Raw genomic sequence first — 19,854 nt, 5'->3', positions numbered from 1 at the left:
TGGGTTTATATATATATATATTTATTTATTTAGATATATATTTATATTTTTATTTATATATATGGAGGTTTTGTGGCTTTGACGCAGTTTCCTGAAAATCCTGCCTCATCCTGCCAGGGGTTGAGTGAATGCACATCCCAGCCCTCGGCGGTGGGGGAGACAAGGAGGAGAAGCCAGAGAGGGAGAGAAGAAAGCCTTTGCCAAACTGGCCTGACCAGAATGTGACACAAGAGCAGGAAATGAGTCACACCGGCAGGGCAGCTGCTCCCAACCATTTGCATAGAAAGAAACCCCACCAGGCAGGGAACTGTACCGGCCCTTGTCCTGGCTCCCCCGTGCTCCGGAACCGTGGCCACCAGACCTGCTGCTGCACTTGCCAGGACCCATCGGCACCCCGAGGCTGGCCAGTGCAGCCAGCCTCTCAGCATCACCCCTGTCCCATAGCTGGCTCTACAACCCTGGATTTGGCTGTTCAGCCCCAGATTTCCACACTGGATTTGCCCCAGGCCACAGTGCTCCTCTCCATCACCCCCATGCAGCCCCCCCTTGGCCAGCCCTCCTTGGCAAGCCTTCAATATTTGCTTTGCCCCATGCTTTAGGCTAGGGGAGGAGCAGAGAAAGCCCAGCATTTTTGCCCCAGGAGACCCCCTGTGCACGAGGGCTAAGCTCTCTTGAGAGTCAACAAGGGCACCAATATTCCTGCATCCAGCACAACATCCCACTTCTCTTCCAGGCTGCCAGTGTTGGATGTGGGTGTTGCTGGATCCCAATGCTTGGGTGCCTGGGGCAAGGAACCTGTTTTGTGTGCTGTGGGGACCAGGCTGCACAGCTGGCTTTTGGTCTTTTTTTATTCATCTCAGAGGATGGGAGGTTTCCCCTGCAGATGTACCACGTACACACAAATGCATCTTCTCCAGGGGGTACTGGGCTGTGAGGATGCCACAGCAGGCAGGTGACAGCGTGGGATGGACAAGCGTGACATTGCAGTGGGGACATGCATGGGATGGCCAGGCACACATGGTTCATGTTGGTGGCATGCCCTGGGCTGAGGCAGGGGTGACAGGCCATGGGGACCTCTGTGTGGTGTCTCCTCCATGGGGTTGTTTCCCTCCTCCTCTCCACCAGACAGGTACAGGGGATGGCCAAGAGCAGATGGATTTTGTGCTGCAAAGCAGGGTATTGCCACCCTGCAAGTTCCTTAAATCCTTAAACCCAGTGTTAAAATTTCAGCAAAACCCTTCACATGTTCTCACACAGAGCAGGGCAGGGGGAATTTTCTCCATCACAATAAGCCACCTCACTGGGCTTATGTGGAAGGAGGGCAGAAGGGTGATGAAGGCTTCTCCCTGGCTAGTTAATTGAGTAGCAGGCAGTGCCACTGCCAACTCCAGACCCTAGTGACAAGTGCCTGAGCATCCTGGCCTCTGCAGGGTGTGGGGTGATGTTCTGCTGGCCCTTCCTCATGGGTACCCACAGCCCAAAGCCATTAGTGCTAATTGGAGCCTCAGCAGAGATGCTGATACTTTACCAGGGAGGCTGGTGGGGGTGGTACTCAGTCCAAAGCAGGGCTAAGAGCTGCTGAAGTGAGTCTGCCAGCAAAGGGGGATGATGGCCCAGTGGTGGCTGGGAAAACCATGGCTTGGGGAAGTTGAGGGTTGTGCACCAGACTTGGCTAAAAACTGCCTTGGATGGGGCTTGGGCACCCATCTGGGGCTGGATCCTGGTGGAGGAGAGCCCAAAGCATGGACAGGCTTTCTGTAGCTTGCTCCTGCCCGTGTCAGCCAGCCACCCAGTGCTGGTGGGAGGGTGTTTGGGAGCCCACCCTTCCCCCTCCCAGCCAGTACTGCTGGCTGCAGAAGGGTTGCAGTGCCCAGCCTGGTTTTGGAGCTCCCCTTGCCAAAGGGGATTCTTTGAGCTGGGCAGGGAGATGGCATCATCCAGAAGCAGGTGTGGCAGCAGCAGGGCCAGCACCGGCCCCAGGGCAGCAGGATTCCCAGCTGAGAGCAGAATGCATCTTTCAGCTTGGCTCAGCCCCATCTCATCCACCCTTCACCATGAAGCCCCACTAAATGCCAGCCAGCTGCCCCAGCTCACCTGCAGTGGAGGGCACAGGGGAGCCCCAGGCAGCCTCTGCAGGAGAACCGTGCCTGGCACAGGGTGGGAACAGCTGCTGTCACTGGGGGCTGCCCGGTACTGCCTGTGTTTATTAAAGAAGTGAGAGTCATGAATAGTTTCGCGCTGACTTTCTGAGGAGAGGTTTGCCTCCGCACGGGCTCGGCCGGCCGGCAGCGGCTCTGACGCATCCCACACCGCCCTGCCCAGCCCCTGCTGGTCCCGGCCGCCGGATGACTTGTGAAAGCCCCGAGGAGGTGTACAGCCCGCGGGCTTCGAGGCCTGGCAGAGGAGTTACATGGAAACTGCTCCCTTTGCAAGAATCAGCGTTCGAGCCCCAGAGCCGTGGACCGGGTGTGCAGAATGGAGGGGGTGGCCAAGGGGTAATGGAGGGTAAGCCCTGGGGTGCCCCAGTGGTGGGCTCTGCCCGGCAGGCAGGGATCAGCTGCCTGAGCCCAGAAATAGCATTTATCGTGGCCAAGGGGCTGTGGGAACCTCACTCAGAAATGAGATGCGAGCGAGGCATCCCAAGCCAGCCCAGGCACTGCACACCAGCTGCAGTCCCACCAGCATTACGGGGTCTGCTGGGGTACACTGCTGATATTATTTGCCCTGGGGTAGCACTTTGGGAAGGGGGTGTGCTGAGCATAACACAGATGGCAGACAGAGGTGTTCCCCAGTGTCCCATCAAAGCATGAAGCCAGAGGGGAAGGTGGAAGAAGGAAAAGGGGTTGGGAGATCCCAAATCCAAGACCAACCCAAAGGGAGCCAGTTTTCATCACTCTGTCTCCTTATCGGGGTGTCTCTTGCAGGACCTACCTGTGCACAGAGGTTCCCTGTAAAGGAAAGTGTGGAAAGACCCAGATCCCCCCCCACCTTGGTTGTACTGTAGGATGCTCATTCCTCCAGCTGAGACTATAGGTTGCTATGAGAGATGCTGTTGGGTGGCATCACTGGACAGTTTGGACTGTGTCTTTGAAGCTGCAATAGGGGAATTCCTGCTAAATCCCTCCCGGAGGTTAATTACCATTAGCAAGTGTCACTCTGGGGCCAGATCCTGAAGCCACTGTCTGAGCCTTTGGCACCTTGCCACTCCACCGTAAGCCTGACTATGCTTTTTTTGTTGTAAATGCTCTGGTTTTAAGTCATTTGTGACCCCCTCGCCGGTGAGAAATGGATTTACACCAACAACCAGCTTTATTATCAGCAGCCCAGCACATTTGGCAGGGGTTGGATAGAAAGTGTTCCTCCAAACAGCTGCAGAAACATTTGGTGGGAGAGCTGTTAACAGAGACACCTCTTGTGCCCTGGGCTCTGGCAGGAGGTGCTGAGGCAGCCGGATTTGGAAAGACCCCGTGGGACAAAGGGCTGCCGCTCTGCCCAGGGTGCAAGCGCACCCCGAGTAGTCCCGCGCACAGTAACAGCCCATCCAGGGGGGTCCGAGAGGGCGCAGGAGACTTCAGAGGACACTCCTGGTACAGGAGCCAGCTGTGGCCCAGATGTGAGTTGATTCCTTGGTGATCGGACCCTTTATGGAGCGACACCCTGAGCAACCCTGACTCCCAGCCAGGTGGGGATGCTGGGCCGGCCAGCAGGGACACCTCCGCTGGGGACGACCCTGTGATCCTCGCCGGCCGAGGCTCCCTCGGCAGGGCCCGCCGTGCCTCGGCTGGGCTGCCCGCATCGCCGCGGGTCCCCCCGCCGCCGTGTCCCCTTTAAGGCGGCTCCGCGGGGGGCGGGGCGGTTCCGGTGACGCGGGGGGCGGGCCGCGGGGGGCGGGCCGCGGGGGGCGGGCCCGGTCCCGCCGCAGCGCCGCGCAGCTCCGAAGCGGCAGCGCCCGGCGGGACCCACCGGCTCCGGCGCCTCCGCTCCGCTCCCCCCAGCCCGGCCGGCTCCCGAGCGGGGCGGCCCCTCGGCGCGCCGGGGCGGGGCACGGCACGTCCGCCCCCGCTCTCCCCGCCACCCCCCTGCCCCGGTCCGTCTATCCCCCCGCGGCCGCCGCCCCCATGGCCGCCCCGCCCGCCCCCCGCCGCCGCCCCGGCCCCCCGTGCTGGGGCTGAGCCCGGCCGCTTCCCAGGCGCCGACCCCACCCTCCCCGAGGAGGAGATCCGCTGCGGGGATCCGCACCCCTCTCCCCTCCTCCCGCTCCTCGTCCTCCCGGGCCGCTGCCGCCTCCCCGGGGGCGACGGCAGGAAGACCGGGGCGTGGGGGCTTCGCGGGCGGGAGGGCGGTCGGCGCCCAGGGCGAGCCCAAGATGGCTGGAGGCGGCGGGGGCAGGCGCGGGGGGCTGTGCTGAGCGGCCCCGCCGGGACGGGACGGCTCGGCTCGGCTCGGCTCAGCCCGCAGCTGCAGCCCCTCCGCAGAGCCCCGGGCGGGGGAGGCAGCGGGAGCCGTTTTGTTCCGGTGACTTTAATTTTTTTTTTTTTAAATACCTTTTTTTTTTTTTTTTTTTCCCCCCCCCCCCAAATCATTATATTTTTAATACGCCTCCGGTTTCCAGCAGGGCAGCTCAAAATGGCTGAGGGCTGACTCGGCTCTCCCGGAACCGCACGCTCCGGCCGGCTCCTCCCGGCTGCCCGCCGCCGCCTCGCCCCTTCGCGGGGCCGTCGCGCCGGGGGAAGGCTCGGACACCCCTCCCTCTGCCCCGGCACCCCCGGCTCCATCGCATTGTGTCCGTCGGGGGGCTGCTTCCCCCGGCCGGCCATGAGACCGGGCTAGGTCGCACCCTCCCCCGCTCCCCGGACGCCTTTTTCCTCCCAGTCCTGGTGGGAAGTCGGAGCAGGTTGATTTGGGGGCTTAGATCCCTCTTGGCAAAGCCCGTCCTTTCTCCCATCCCTCTCCGGGAGCGTTGGAAGAGGCTGGGAAGGCTGCGCCGGGCTGGGGTGGCTCTGAATGACCGAGCTCTCCCATTCAAGACCTCGCAGTCTTTAAGCAGGCGAGAGGAATCTTTTTTTTTTTTTTTTTTTTTTTTCCCCTGTCTTGTCTTTTTTTTTTTTTTTTTTTTTTTTTCCCCTCTTCCTTTTTTTCTTCGCTGCTCCGCTGGGTTGGAAGCAAATCTCGGTGGCTGTGGAGAGAATTCGTTTTTTCACCATCGTCATCATCGCTATTATTTTTTTTTTTTTTCATATTCCTCCTTTTCCCATTTTGGACCTTAACCCTTTGATCTGTTTCCTTTAAAAGACTCTGATTCCCAACTCCCATCAGGGGGAGAGGGAGGAGAAATACAGGAGAGGAAAAAAAAGCCCTGAGCGAGTCTGTGCTCTCAGCTGTTAGTCAGGTTGGTGGGGGACAAAAGTCCCTTTAAAATATTGAATGTCAGTTGCAAACCTAAGAAAAGAAAAATCCGATCTGGAACGCTAAATTTAGGAGCTTTATATGGAACTTGGATTCTGCTGCTGGATTTTGTATGGATTTTTTTCAACCTTTGGTAAGTTTCGATTCACCTTCTGGGGTAAAAAAAAAATAACAAACAGCTTTTAGGGGTGGTTAAGACTTTGGGCTGTAATCCTGCAATATCGCGTTGGGGTTTGTTTGTTTGGTTTTTTTAACCGTTTGTGTTGCTTTTTTTAATGAAGAGACGGGAGGGGGGGGTGTGTGTGTGTGTGTGGAGAGAGACGTTGCGTTTTCTCGCCGGAGATTCCTAGAGTGCTGCTTCTGTGGCTTATTTTATCCCTGGTTTTAAGATCTGCTGCGGTCGGTTCCTCCTCTCGCGCGCGGGAGGCAGGGGGGAGCGCAGCCCTTCACCCCCAGCCTTCCCCTTGCAGGGAGGACAGACCCCGGCGCCCGCTCCTAGACCGCACTGAGTGACTGAAGCGGGTGTGGGGGGGGGAGCGCGTCGCCAAGAGGCTGCCGGTAGAGATGGCCGAGAATTGGAAGAACTGCTTCGAAGAGGAGCTGATCTGCCCCATTTGCCTGCACGTCTTCGTGGAGCCGGTCCAGCTGCCCTGCAAGCACAACTTCTGCCGGGGCTGCATCGGAGAGGCGTGGGCCAAGGAGTCGGGCTTGGTGCGGTGCCCGGAGTGCAACCAGGCCTACAACCAGAAGCCCAACCTGGAGAAGAACCTGAAGCTCACCAACATCGTGGAGAAGTTCAACTCTCTCAACCTGGAGAAGCCCCCCACCGTCCTGCACTGCGTCTTCTGCCGCCGGGGCCCGCCGCTGCCGGCCCAGAAGATCTGTCTGAGGTGCGAGGCGCCCTGCTGCCAGTCCCACGTCCAGACCCACCTGCAGCAGCCCTCCACGGCCCGGGGCCATCTCCTGGTGGAGGCAGACGACGTGCGGGCCTGGAGCTGCCCCCAGCACAACGCCTACCGCCTGTACCACTGCGAGGCCGAGCAGGTGGCCGTCTGCCAGTTCTGCTGCTACTACAGCGGGGCCCACCAGGGACACTCGGTCTGCGACGTGGAGATTCGCCGCAATGAGATCAGGGTGAGTTGGACCTTCGCGGAGATGCCCATCCCGGGGGGGGGGGCGGCTGCTTTCCCTGGCCACCCTCACCCCTGCCGTGTTTGTTCCTCAGAGGCCTGTGCTTGTGTAGGGCCTTCACAAAATCCACTCCAGTGCTGTTCCTCCGCCGCCCCGTCCCCCTGTGGCGGACATGTTAGGTGGCCGCTCCAGCCGAGCAGTGACAGTGGCGGAGGGAGGAGGTGCTGGGGGGGCTCCCCAGGAAAGGGGGTCCCCACCGGGAGGCCTGCAGAGCCGTCCAGTCACAGGACCTGCAGCCACTCCGGTCTGGGCCGCGTGGGGAAGGGTCGAGGTTTGGGTCTGGGGAAGGTTAGGGAGGGTCCATCTTCCTGCTGGGATATGCAGCTATTTCGGGAAAGGCAGAGCAGCCACCTGCGTCCGAGGTTGAGTCACCCTGATATTTGGCTCCCTGGGGGGACAAAGCAGCCACAGATGTGGACCCCGTCCATTGTGAGGCCTATGAATGTCAAGCTGCCGGCTCTTCCCGCTGCCTCCCGCCGCGGCTGGCCGCCACCATCCCCTCCATCCCCTTCCCCCCGCTGCTGGGAGACCTTCCTGTGGGAGACCCGTGGCTTCTCACTGGTAGGCATTCGTGCTTGGGGTTTGGCCAAATAACGTGTTTGTTTTTTTTTTTTTTATTAGGGGTGCAGAGCTGGCCCCCCTCCCCAGAGCAGCATGGGGCGTAGCGCTGGGTTTGAGGGAAAGCAAATCTGTGTTTTGCTCGTGGCCAGATCATCTGGCGGGAGCTTTCACTCCTGGCTCCCCACCCCGAAGTCTGTGGCAGGCATTTAACAGCCCTGCCGGCAGCCCTGCTGTGACCCCACCACCACCTTCACCCCCTCTCAGGCTGCCCCTCTGCTCCCCCTCCGACCCTTCGAAAGAGGCCTGGCGCTTGTCCGCCAAATAAATATTTAACAATGAATTGAATGGTGATTACTGTAAAATGGGGATGATTTCCTGTGTATTTTAATGTTGCCAAAATGAGTCACCATTTAGCAATTAAAAAAAAAAAAAAAGAAGAAGTAATAAATAAAAATTGCAGTATAATTACTTTCCAATTGGATGGCCAGGCCTGGGAAGGAGGGGTGGCAGCTCTGTGCAGAGAGAAGCCAGACTGAGCTCACAGGAAGGTTATTTTCCTCTCCAGGTTTTTTTGGGGAAAACCAGAGACCTCCACGGAGGTGCCAGCAGCTCCGCCACATGCGCTGGGAGGGGAAAGACCCAGCCAGGCTTTTGGAGAAGCGCTTTTCTGCTTCTATTTATAGGGAGTAATTTTGGTCTCCCTCTGCCAGGGTGGGGAAGCCACCCCGAGAGGACTGCGTGGGGCTGGGACAGGGCTCGCGTGTACATTTCCTGGGGGCCTTAGCCAGGGACCAAAACTATTTTTCCAGGTCCTTTTCCAGGACACTTTGATCTCATGTATTGCAATTCTTGCTGCGTGGTTTTTTTTGTTGTTGCTGCCGTTGTTATGGCTGGATGCTCGTTGCTCCTTGTGGATGCATGCTGCTCATGACCTGGCAGGAAGCTGCCACCGGCTAGGCTGGATTTTGGCACTGGCTTGAAATTTTAGGACACGCAGCCAGACACCAAACGTGTCAAATGGCTGTATTGTAGCACCGCAGACTGATTTTGTGACCTTGGCCAAATCCCTCGGTACCTCCATTGCTGTGTTATCTTAATTTCCTTTCTCTGTGATGATAAGCTTGTCTCTTCCACCTGGGCGCGTGGCTCAGTTGGGTGCTCAGAGGCCAGGGCAATGGGGGACAGCCCAAAACTGGGGAACAGTGTTCCTGAAGAACCCCCCTTGCGATTGAAGCACTTCCTACCTGAACTGGCTGGAGTAGGGAAGAGCCCCTGGGGAAAAAAACCCAGCAAGTTGCCAGCCCTTGCTGCGTGGCTTTGGCCAGCAGCTGAAAACTGCCCCTTGCCAGCCGGCGAGCAAGGCGGCTGCATCGGCTCCCGAATTAGGGTGCGTGAGCTCAGCTGGTGACGGCTGCCTGCCTGTGGGATCTGGGCCCGGGATTCCTGGCTGCTTGCTCACCCCGCAGCAGTGAGCCGCTCTTGGAGCATCCCAGGGAAGGAGGGCTGGAGCTGGGGGGGGGTGGATGAGTAATGCCAGGCTTGGGAGGTCTGGGGGAGGCCCCGTCATGAGAGGTTTGTTCCATGTGTGGCTCGTGTTCGGGAAGCCGTTAACTGAGAAATGAGTCAAAGTTTGGTGGCTCCGAGCCCTCCCCTTGTTGTGGGGGACTTTGAGGGTGTGGGGAGGTGCAACATCGACCCAGTGTGGCAGAGGTGGCCTCAAGAGCCCAGAGGAGAGACAGCATGAGCCTGCAAACACCCTCCCCATAAGCCCACCTTTTTTAGTTTTTATTATTCTGGCTCTGCTGCCAGCCCACATTGGAGGGCATCTTACCTCTGGTTACAGTCCACTTGGAAGGGGAAAAGGGCTCAAAACTCCCTGGGGACAGCAGCAGTGCTTTCTCAGCTGGCAGTTGGGTCAAGAGGGCTTGTGCTGGGAGAAGGAGGCCAGAGGTGGTTGTCTGCAGGAGGAAAGAGGGTGTCTGTGGAGGGCTCGCTTGAAGCGGAGGAGCGTGCTTTGTGGGTTTGGGGGAAGGGGACCGCTCAGCCTTAGGTGCTGCACAAACCCGCAGGGCCCTGGCTTGGAATTGGTTGAGCTCCCCAGTGCAACCGTAGTACAAACAGTAAATAAAATATGTGGTTAATCTTTCTTTCGTGGGCGTATAAAGCACTTACCTCCCCTTCCCCCCTGTGAGATGTTTTCTCCTTTGTTTCCTGTTTTTGTAGCGCTTAAAGAGAAGAGTGGGGGGGGAAGCCAACAACCTACCCTCTTTTTTTTGCTTCTCGTCGTTTTGTTTGTGTCAAGGTCTCAAAAGGAAACATTTGTTCTTCCATCTTTGCCTTTGCTGCCCCAGCCATGTGCTTCTTGCCTGCATGGGAGGACCTACCATCTCCCTGGCACAGGGGAACCTACTTCCAGGGTTGAAAAAGGAAGTTGCTCCAGCATGAGGTTGATGTGCTGTGTTTTTTTCATAATCCAAAAAGGGGAAAAATACAATGCTGGGTTGGAGCACAGGTCAGAAGGCAGCAGCCAAAGAAAGGGATTCACTTGCAGGGTATTACTGTGTTTGCCCCATGTTTCTGTGGGACATGGTTGATTAAGGCCAGGTACATCAGAGCTTGTGTGGGGTTGTCCCAGCTGCCTGTTCTTACTGGAGATACCAGCAGTGGGAAGGGACCTGGGGAGAGGCTCTGCTCTGCTTCTGTTTTGTTTCAAGGGGTGGAGTTAGATTTCCCTCTGACCTAGCTTACTGCACATTTTGGGGAAACAGAGAAAATCCCTCTGCATTCTGAATATCTTTGGTGATTTTGAACACTTAAGAGGGAGGAAGCGTGTTGTGGTGCTGAGACCAGTGGGGAAACATAGAGGATCCTTCTGCAGGCATGAAGGAGTGGCGCCCATTTGGCAAATCCAGGGGGACACACAGGGACTCGGCTGCTGAGTCCATCTGCTCCTTGGTGGGTTTGGGCTTGCCTTCTTGGCAGCCTCCCAGAAAAGCCTAGTGCAGGGGCTTCCCAAAATATGGGAGAGAGAAGTGAGTGCTTGGTAGAAATATGGGAAGAGACGAGTCCCAAGTCTCTACCAAAAGCTCTTATCCTTTGCCAGTGTTGGCCACCAGGCCCACTGCAGAGATGGCCTTTGCGCTTACCTGCCTGAGCTGATTGCTTCTGTGGTTCAAAAGCTCTAGGTTTCTAGAGGGAAGATACCACCAGCTTTTCTTTGATAGACAGCTCTGACTCCAGAGACACCTCCCTGTTTGAAATTAGTCCCATGTCTCATCCCCATGCTGTCATCTGTGCTGGGGACGCTTTTCTGGGACCTCGGGAGCCCTGGTGCTGGGGAGACTGGGGTGGGATCAGCTGCCAGGCTACTAGTGTGAGCTGCCATAGGTTGTTTTACTCTGAAACAGGTTTGGTAACTTGTGACAGGCTGGATTTTTACAGGCTTACTTATTTTCCAGATGACTTGTTTATGAGGAGCCACGGCACGCAGCTCACTGGAGGCATTGTTGAGCGCAAGTGCCCAAGTGCTCAAGCGTTAATTTAGCTCTTGTGACTGTAGCTGGTGTGGGTGGTGCCTGGCAGGCATTCTGCATGGACCTCTTTGAACATACCTGGTCCACTGATGACTTCGGCAGTAGGTCCTGTGAAGCAAAAGATGTGCAGGTTCTCCCTGCATCCTCTGTCTGAGCCTCCACCAGCACCCCAGAGCTGAACCACCAGCCCATTCCTCCTCTCTAGTCATCCTAGCCCATGTCTCTTCCTCCCCTGGCTTTGCCCATGCCTGGTTTTTGGCCCAGGGGCCCTGGGAGTCCAGTGCCAGGCTCCTAAATGGGACTGATCGTTGTGCCTTGGGATGCTGTCAGTTGGTCAAGCTGCCATGATGAGTAATGACTTCTTGGGCCTTGGGCAGTTGCAGAAATCCCAGCACCCACCTAGCCCTGCTTTCGAGCTCAGTGCTGCTCACCACCATTGATCTGTCAGGCTGTGCTGTGTTGTCAGGAGCAGCAGGGGATTTCAGTTCAACCAATGGCAGCCTGTGCTGCCCTGCAAAGCTACCCTGCTGCAAACCCATCTGGGCTTGCTGGCCCAAAGGCAGTGGGTGTCTTAGCAGTCCCAGATCTTTTGGGTGAACTTGGACCGTCTCCTGCCTCTCTGGGGTTTGGATTGAGAGCTTTTTTCCCCATTGCTCTCCTGCTAAGCTTGAGCATTTTCCTTGCCCTTAGCCCATCAGGTTGCCAGTGGTTTCTTGCTCTAGACCCACAGCCTCAAGTCTTCTGTGTAGTCATCCAAGAAGTGACAGCAGGGATAGAGGATGCAGGGAAGCAGCCTGGTGGGTTTGAGTGGGAGGGAGGAGGCTTGCATGGAGGGGACAGCTTTGGTAAAGGAGTAGGACAGGGGCTGCAGTGGAGGATTCTCTGTTCCCATGGGGGAAAACACTGTGTGGCCAGGTGCTGGTGAAGAGTGACATGGAAGGGGGAATGGGAAAGAGATTAATCCAAGGACCTTCAGCTGCTTTGTAAGAACAGTGATGAATTGTAGCCCAGGCTTACCCCTGCAGTGTACAGGGCTGGCTGCACTTGGCAGGTGGGGGTGTCTAGGCAGAGCCTTTTCCACCCATGCCAGCCATCCCTGGCCAGAGAGCTTCCTGCCTTGAAGCCATTCCTGGATGGTAGCTTTGAAAGAGCCCCCAAGATGGAGGTGTCCTGGTCAGGTCTCTGAATCAGGAGGTATAAGCCCAACTTTGGCTGGTGATGCGAGTGTAATAAACTTACCCTAGACCCTTGTTTAGTCTAAATCCAACCCATGATGTTTATGTAAGAGTTGTGTGGCTGCTGGTATGGAGGTGTGCAGCATGCTGCTCTCCTCCAGTCCATGAGTGCAATGGAGAGGGAGAAGTAGGAAAGGCTTGGGCTGAAGCACAACACCCTCGACTTTCTTCCATCCCTCAGCTTCTTGCCTTGCATGTGGGAGCCCAGATGAGCCCTTTGAGGAATGCGTGAGTCCCAGGACTGTCCTTCCTTTCTCTTCCCCTTGCTCCAGCAAAGCAAGGTACTTGAGCTCTCCTGTGTGCTCGGACAAGCCTGGTCCTGCCAGAGGGAGGTCCACAGTCTCTTTTCCACTCTGGCCTTTGCTTCTGGAGCTGAGGAGTTGCCTCTGCCCCGGTCTGAGCAGGGGGAGCAGAAGTGGGGGCTGGTGAAGGGGGTGGGAGGAGAAGGCAGATTTCCATGTCTCACAAAGGGCACAAGCGATCAGATTCGTGCAACTGCCCAAGAATAAAGAGGCTCTTAGAGCTCTGGCTGCCCTGACCTCTCTCCTCTCTGCTCCAGAGGACAGCGTGTGACCACACAGGGATTTCTTAGCAGTGCTTTGGAGAGAGGCAGAGGGTTTTCTATCCCCAGATCTGCCTGCAGCTTGCCCTGCAGCATATTGGCCTATTTTTTGCTCGTTACCTATATGTTTACTGAAAATCTTGGTACACAGTGGTATTTTTTTCTTTTTTTCTCTTTAATGTAATTGTTTTGGGTTTTGTTTTGTTTTTCAATCTGACACTGAAATGGGGCTCAGAGCAGCAGTGCTTCCAGAGCAGGGACAAAAGTAACCAGGAAACACAGGGCAAGAGAGGAGGGATCGACACTGAAACAATGAAATAGCCAAGCAAGGAAAGTCTGAATGCTCAATAGCACAAGCCTTTGCAGAAATGCCTAGCTAGTGCAGCATTTTATAATCAGCTTCTATGCTGGGCTGGCCTGCAACAGTAGTGTGATGGGGGAGGAATGCTTTGAATTAGCTGGATGCCAGAATTAATTCTGTCAGAATTCAAATGTACACGTATGTATGGATTTATAAATAAACACTTGGAGCTGGATTCTGCTTTGCCACTCAGGCTTGGGGGCAGAATCTGGTCTGGCCTGGCTTTTTTTCTTTAAATAAACCCACACAGCTGTGGATCCAGGCTAGTTTCTGGTGACTTTGTCAACTTCCTGCATTTATAAGCAGTCCATAGGCTAAGGAGATGCTGGTTTGGTTGGAGAAAGGTGAAAGGAGATGGAGCTACTCAGCTTGCTTGCAGTGGTCGCCAGTTTTCTGTTTTGAACCTCTGTTTGCTGCTGGAGAAGACAGGGCTGGTGCTGGGGGCCAGCAGGGAGGTGTGGAGTTTGCAGGACCAAGGAAGGATGTCCTCCCCTTCCCTTTGCTCCATCGAAGAAGGACAGATAGAGGCAGACACTTCTCCTTTACCCAGGAGAACTACAGCCAGTGTGCTTGGGAATGGGAGGAAGAGATTCTTAGTCACAAATACAGAGAGAGGGAGGGACAGTTACTTAGAGGCATGAGGCTCTGGATGCACGCAAGAGTTTTTACATATGTGCCCCAGATGAACTTGCTGAAGAGGTTCCCAGTCCCAGATCCTTTCTGATAAGGACAGCTTTGTCCCATTCTCCTCAGGGGATTGCAGTTGTCATTTTTCTGTCTAGAGATTTGCTTGTGATAGAGACATGACCAAAGTTCCCAGCTCAGAGCAGTGCCCTGACACTCTGTAGCAGTGCCTTCTGTGTAACATGCACTCGAAGTTATCTGTTCGCTGGGACAATGTACCAGAACTGGAAAAAAAAAAAGAAAAATAAGAATCAATTTAATTTCTCTTTCTCCTCTTCCCCCTACCTGCCCTTTCTCAATTCCTTGGTCTGCAGATGCTCTGGGGGGGCCTTCTGTGGACCGGGCTGGAAAGAGCCGAGCTGTGGATGACTCCAGATGAGGCAGTTGGCAGGGAGTGATGTTCCGGATGGCTGTGTCTCTCTGAAGTATGAGTAAATGTTGTCAAACCAGCTGACTGTATGATCTGGGGCTTGGGGAGGGCTGATCTGCCCTTTCCTCCCTCCACCCATCTCTCCCTGTGCAGGATCCCTTATTTTCTCAGCATCACCCTGTTTTCTGTTTGCCTGGGTAACCTGGAAGCTTCATCCTGGAGCTGGAGCTTTGGAAAAAGGGAAGGAAAATTCCCATATCCTAATGGAGGCAGTGTTTCTCTCACTGCACAACAGCTTAATCCAAACGCTCACTTGAGCCAGTTATTGTGTGGCTTTAAAACCCCATCCCCTGGAAACTAGTCACCCATCCTCTTCCCTCCCAGTTGATCCTGGTTGCGGAGCTGAGCTCCAGGGTTTGGTGCTTGGCCACATGCAAAAACAGATCGATCGTGCTGGGGGGTGGGTTGATATTTTTGTGGCAATGGTTTTTATTGCTGGTTGCAGTTGTTGCTGGAAAGTCGAGGAGTGGGGGGTTGGTGTGTGCTGTTAACTGGTTTGTGTGTGTGGCAAGGGGAGAGAGGGTAACGCGATCGCCTCCTTCTGCTCATTATCCTCTTGCTAGTGGGGGCGGGAGGACAACTGCATCCCTCTCCCCATCCGAATCTGTGCGGAGCTGCCAGCCCTGCGGTGGGAGCTGGTTTTCCCTGCAGGTGAACTCCTCTGCGCTCAGACAAAGGGCTGGGGGTGCCGGTGCCTCCCTTTGTTCTCCTCCTGTCCTGGTGCACCCGCCTCTGAAGGCAGAAAGCCCCTTGAAGCGCGCCTCTCAAATGGATGGAGCGGAATAAATGCGCTGCAAGGTCTCTGTTCCCTTTGCAGACCCTTTGGGGACGAGGCGGGGTGGTCCACACTCCCCCTTCCCTTGGGTATTGTGCTAGCCCCTTAGTGATGGGGGTGGCCAGATCCGGGAGGGAATTGCTGCAGCTCTCCTGCCACAGCTGCACTGTTGTGGCTGGGTGGCTGAGGCCTGCAAGCCCTGTTTGGGTCAGAGGTGATTTGGTTGTAGGGAATGGGATCTGCCCTCTCAAAGGGAATGGGAGCAGACTTTGGGGTCATTTGCCTCTGCCTGCTGGCATCCTCCCTGATAGGACATCCAGGCAGGGGACTGGACATAATGCCTTGTGTGTTGTGTTTGCCAAGAGGTGGTCTTCGCATATCTCTGGAGGGTGTGAGCCCAGCAGGTAAAAACACAGCCTGTCCTCCAGCCGAGGATTTTGTAGCATTTTACTTATAAGAGAAAAAAGGTCAGTTAAATCTCTGCAGCAACTGAAAATCTAGGTATGGGAATCTGAGTGTTAGCCTAAAGTACTAATCAGTGGAAGTGAGGGGACCTGCCACAGAGTCAGGAATTCTTTGGCAGCCTGGGGAAGCCTGGGCAGCCTGGAGACTCAGACTTCCTTGCTGGTGGTGGTACCTTCTCAAACACAGACCTTGCTAGCTACTCCACCCAGGTGGTTCCTCCCCAAGGCTGGCTCCTGGCTACTGCTGTCATCTGTGAACGTGCGTGGTACTAATCTCCCATTTATCAAAGTGCTTTTGCAGCAATCTGATAAACAATTCTGAGGTAACGAGCAAAAGCTAAACTTTACTCTATGCTTTAAAACTGTCTGCTGGAGCCTTACCTGGGAAATGTTCCTCCTTCCCAAACCACAAGCTCCAGCTTTGCAGAAGAGATAGAAAGAGAGACAGGAGGCATCCAAAAAGATGGCCTTCATGCACACTCTGCACCCATTAACTGTAGACACAGACATACAATCGTAGAATGGTTTGGAAAACCTTTGAGGAAAACCTTGTGCTTCCCAAAAGGTGGAGGATGGGAATGCCTGTCATCTGGAGTGGAAGATGGAGGAAACCAGGGGAATGGGAACCCATAGGGCTGCAATCCCAAGTTTATCCCTTCCAAAGGGTGTTCGTCCCAGGTGTCGTGAATCCTGTCCCTACCAACTGCTTTGTAGCTGTGGAGTCCTTCTCTTGTTCTGCCTGATGGAGGGAGCAGGCATTAACATTTTGAAGGTCAATCAGAAATCATGAGCTGGTCCTGAGGTGTGCCTGTGCTAGCCAGCAGGTAAGGAGAAGCCACCACAGAACCAAGCTAGCAGCCAGGTTTCTTTGTGGGTGCAAGCTCACAAAGCAAGATGAGGAGCTGCTGTTGTTGGTCCTTCTGCTGTAGAAAATGGCAGTGTAGTCACAGCTAGAAATGTCTTCCCTGGTTGTACCCTGCACACTGTTGCTGCCCCCCCATCCCTGTGCAGCTCTTGGCACATCCTGTAACCTTGGTGCCTTCACCGCATCCTCTTTAAAAGAGGATAATGAAACTGAAAGGGGGAAGCAGCAGGCACTGGAGGCATCTTGGACTGCTAGTCTTGATAAGACATTGCTGATCTGCCAGAGACCTGGGGAGCTGGATTTTTTTTAGTTGGGAGATGAATTGCCAGGTAGGGAGAAGGCATCTGGTGAAAGCTGCCTTATTTGGAGATGGAAACTGAGCCTTGAATATGACTTGCATGAATCAGGAGGACCAGAGTTGAGCAAAGCACTTCCCCTTGCACCCTGGGAAAATAGAGCCAACTGAGGTCTGAGCTGTCAGGCTCTGATTGCTGCATCAAACCTGGAAGATAAATGATACTTCAGGGGCCCGAGATCAATAATGTCAAAGGCTGTCCCATAATCGGGCAAGATTAAAAACCAATGACAGGCCTCCTCCTAGGAGCAGAAGTCAGCATGTTGAAGGAGAGCAGCAAGCTTTGCTCCTTCACAGGTATTCCCTGTCAGTGCCCACATCCAAACCCCATCTTTCCTGGCTGCTCCTTGCAGCATTAGTGATTTCCCACCTCAGTCAACATCAACGAGCTCCCACAGGTCCCCCATGGCCAGCCCCTCTTCAGTGGTCCCCGTGCAGCTGGACCAGGGCTGAGGTGAAGACACAAGCGGTGCAGCCTGGTGCTGGCCGCTAGCTGCTTTCACTGCTGGGGGATGCGCTGTGGTCACAGGAGGCAGAGGAGGGGGTGGAGAGGCTGAAGCAGGAGGTCACATCAGCACTGTGGCTACAATGATGCGTTGCATGCTGTAAAGATTCTCAGCCTTGGGGAGCACACTGGGGATTGGCAGATGAGGGCTGCAGATGACTCTTGACTTTGTCATGAATATGTTGGCTTTACCTCTATTTATCAGTTAAGGGGTGCCACAAGTGTTTGGCCACCTGTGGGCAGAAGGCAGGTGAGGTGGGCGGTTGTGCCCATTTTGGGGATGTTGGTGTCACAGAGGTGCCTTTTCTCCTGGATGGAGGTTGGGAGGGGTTGTGCCCCCACACTCAGCTGGAGCTTGTGTCCCCTGGTCAGCAGCAGCCACAGTCCACCTGAGGTGAAGAAGATAGGATTGATTTATTTGCAGGAACAAATTAAAGTCACTTTTTCCAGTGCATCCTTTAAGGGTCGCACATTCCACTGCAGCTCCGCAGAGCAGGGCCACTCTGGGGTTCCTGTGAAGGGCACTGGAAAACAGGATATTGCCTCTCTGTTCCCAAGCACAAAGGCGATTAAAGGAGAAGGGGCTGTGCTGTCTCCTGCTGCGGCCCCTCTGCACGGGGAGCTGGAGGTGCCGCTTGCCTTTGCCCCGGGCTCCTCTTCCCCTTCCTCCCCCACCCCTTCCCTGCCAGGAAGCCTGGCCTTTGTGTGAAGTGATGTCTCTTGACATCAGGCTGGCACTGCGATTTCCTCCACAGTGGGGAGAGTGAGCATGCAAGGAGAGAGGGGTGCCACAATCCCTGAGTGGTGACATACGGTCCTGGCCTTGTTGGAGCATGGGGTAGTGGTGACACTCGTGAGGAGGCTGCATTCTGACTGGGATGATGGGGGGAGGTGATTGCTCCCCAGCCCTCCCAGTGAGGTGGTTTGGTGGAGCTTTGCCTGCTTGTGCTGCTCTGCCTCAAAGCACCATGCTGGTGCTCTGCTTCTTGCTGTCTGCAACTGATTGCTTTGGTGGCATCTTTATTTGACCCCTCTAGGGATGGAGTGTTTGGCTCTATATAGCTGTAGCTTGGGCAGTGCTGGCTTCAGGGTCTTGCTCTTGAGTCAGTGGCTCAGTGCCATTGAGCAGAAGTGGGAGGGCTCAGAGCAAGTCAGGAGCAGTGCTGACATCTCCTGTGGCCCAGGGCTGCGCTTGAGCACTGGGCACATCTTGCTTCTTTGTGTAGACAAGTCACTTTGGCAAGGGCAGGGGGCAGCTCAGCTGCAAGGGGGTTCGCGGGGTGCGGGCTCTTGGCTGCTTCTTGGAAAGGGGCTAATGCAACACATGGGAATTAGCCAAAAGCCTGCCAACAAGGAGCCATGGCTGGCATCTTGCCAGGAGCTTGGCTTGGGGGCCTTGCATCTCTTTAATTTGAGAGCTGTTTACTGGTGGATGGCATTTTGCAGCTGGCTGGTTGAAAACTACAGGTCCCAGCATGCTCCCTTGCATGTCACCCGGCTGCTGAGTTCCAGCAGGAGTGTGGTACCATGGGATCATGGTCTTGATGCTCACTGGTTTTTGCTGCCATGTAGAAAGGCTTTGGTTCAGCATTGCTGGGCAGAGCCAGGCCGGTCTCTGCCTCCTGCGTGCTTGTCCTCCCACCACCCACTTGCTCGATGCAACACCAGGTTGGCCTTTTTATGTCACCAGGCTGGGGAGGGGATCTGGTCCTATTCTTACTCATTTGCAACGTAAATATTTTGATCCCGAGTACGTTGCTGGGAGCTGGGTGTCACGTTGAGGAGTGTGATTCATTCATGCTGTTGCTGCTTGGAGCACAATGAAGCAGCCTTGGGACTGGTCCCAAAGATTTCCTGTGAGTGTGGCTGCTCGGGAATTTGGGACGTAATGTTGGACTAAGTCAGAGCCCTCTTTGCATGATTCCTGCAAGCCAGGGTACGATGCTGTTCCCAGCATGTTCAGGACTTATCACCCCCAAAATGCAGCAGGGGCAGGTGGCTTGGCATTTCCAGAGGGAGGAAGAACAGAGAGTGAGGCTGAGCTCGGCTCTTGCTTTCCCCACCTGCTGGGATGTGGAAAAAGTTGTAGGTTTTAGGGATTTGTGCCCCATCCCAGCTAGGCCAACAAATAAAGGTAAAAAGCAATGCAAGTTCAAAACCTGCTGCACGTCAAGTCTTGGACGAGGCACTGGCAGAGTTTCCCTGGTGGGGCCAGCGCTGCACGACCATCCTTGTGTGTTTTAGAGAGATATGGGACAACCTAAGACAGGATGCTGGGTGAATGGGCTGGAGCACTGGAAGATGCCCCCCTCCCTTGCTTCCACAGGTGATGCTGTGCTGCCAGAAGGGACCTTTGCTCCCCCAGCTTGGTCACTGGTGCAGGAGGGGCTGCAACTTCCACCCCAGGGCTGGCTCCCTCTGTCCCTTCACGTGTCCCTTCATCCTCCCCATGCCACTGAGAGCCAGGTGCAGCTCTGCAGCACCCAGATTTGATCTGGCATCCTTCATTAGATGGTGTTTGTTCATTCTACATTTTTCTTTTTGCTGGCTTGTTTGGACACGCACTGCTACATTCACGGCACTCAGGCAGTAACGTGAGTCTCTTTCCCATTAGGAAAGGGGCCAGGATTTGGGGGGGCCAGGAGGGAGGCTTAAGCAGTAGTTTCTGAGATAGTTCCTTCTGTTGCCACACCCTGCGTGAAAGAGCAATATCCATGGCTTCAGTTGCAATCGCAAGGCTCTGAACGTCTCTCTTTTAATATAGATTGGTATCATTTTGCATTTTAAAGTAAAAACACGCTGCAAGCTGCAGACAGCTGTCGGTTGGCAGCTTTGTTTGAACATCTGGTATTGCTGGGCTGCTGTTCAGCGCGATCTAACTATGGGATTCATAAAGATTATAATCCAGGCTTTCAGATTCTCAACAG

At 55.1% G+C, this 19,854-nt stretch overlaps 1 protein-coding gene across 1 annotated transcript in view; it reads left to right on the top strand.

Moving 5' to 3' along the window:
* Positions 1-5,112: 5,112 nt before the first annotated feature.
* Positions 5,113-19,854, top strand: part of TRIM8 (tripartite motif containing 8) — a 28,879-nt gene continuing 14,137 nt past the window's right edge. Inside the window, exons 1-2 of the mRNA XM_051619185.1 lie at positions 5,113-5,539; positions 5,877-6,540. Of these exons, the coding sequence (XP_051475145.1) occupies positions 5,971-6,540 (570 nt within the window). The 5' untranslated portion in view covers positions 5,113-5,539; positions 5,877-5,970. The remainder of the gene's footprint in view (positions 5,540-5,876; positions 6,541-19,854) is intronic.

This window comes from Apus apus, chromosome 4 (genome assembly GCF_020740795.1).
Source record: "Apus apus isolate bApuApu2 chromosome 4, bApuApu2.pri.cur, whole genome shotgun sequence".
Taxonomy (NCBI): domain Eukaryota; kingdom Metazoa; phylum Chordata; class Aves; order Apodiformes; family Apodidae; genus Apus; species Apus apus.
Note: the sequence above shows the minus strand (reverse complement) of the source record. Positions and strands in the feature narration are given on the sequence as shown.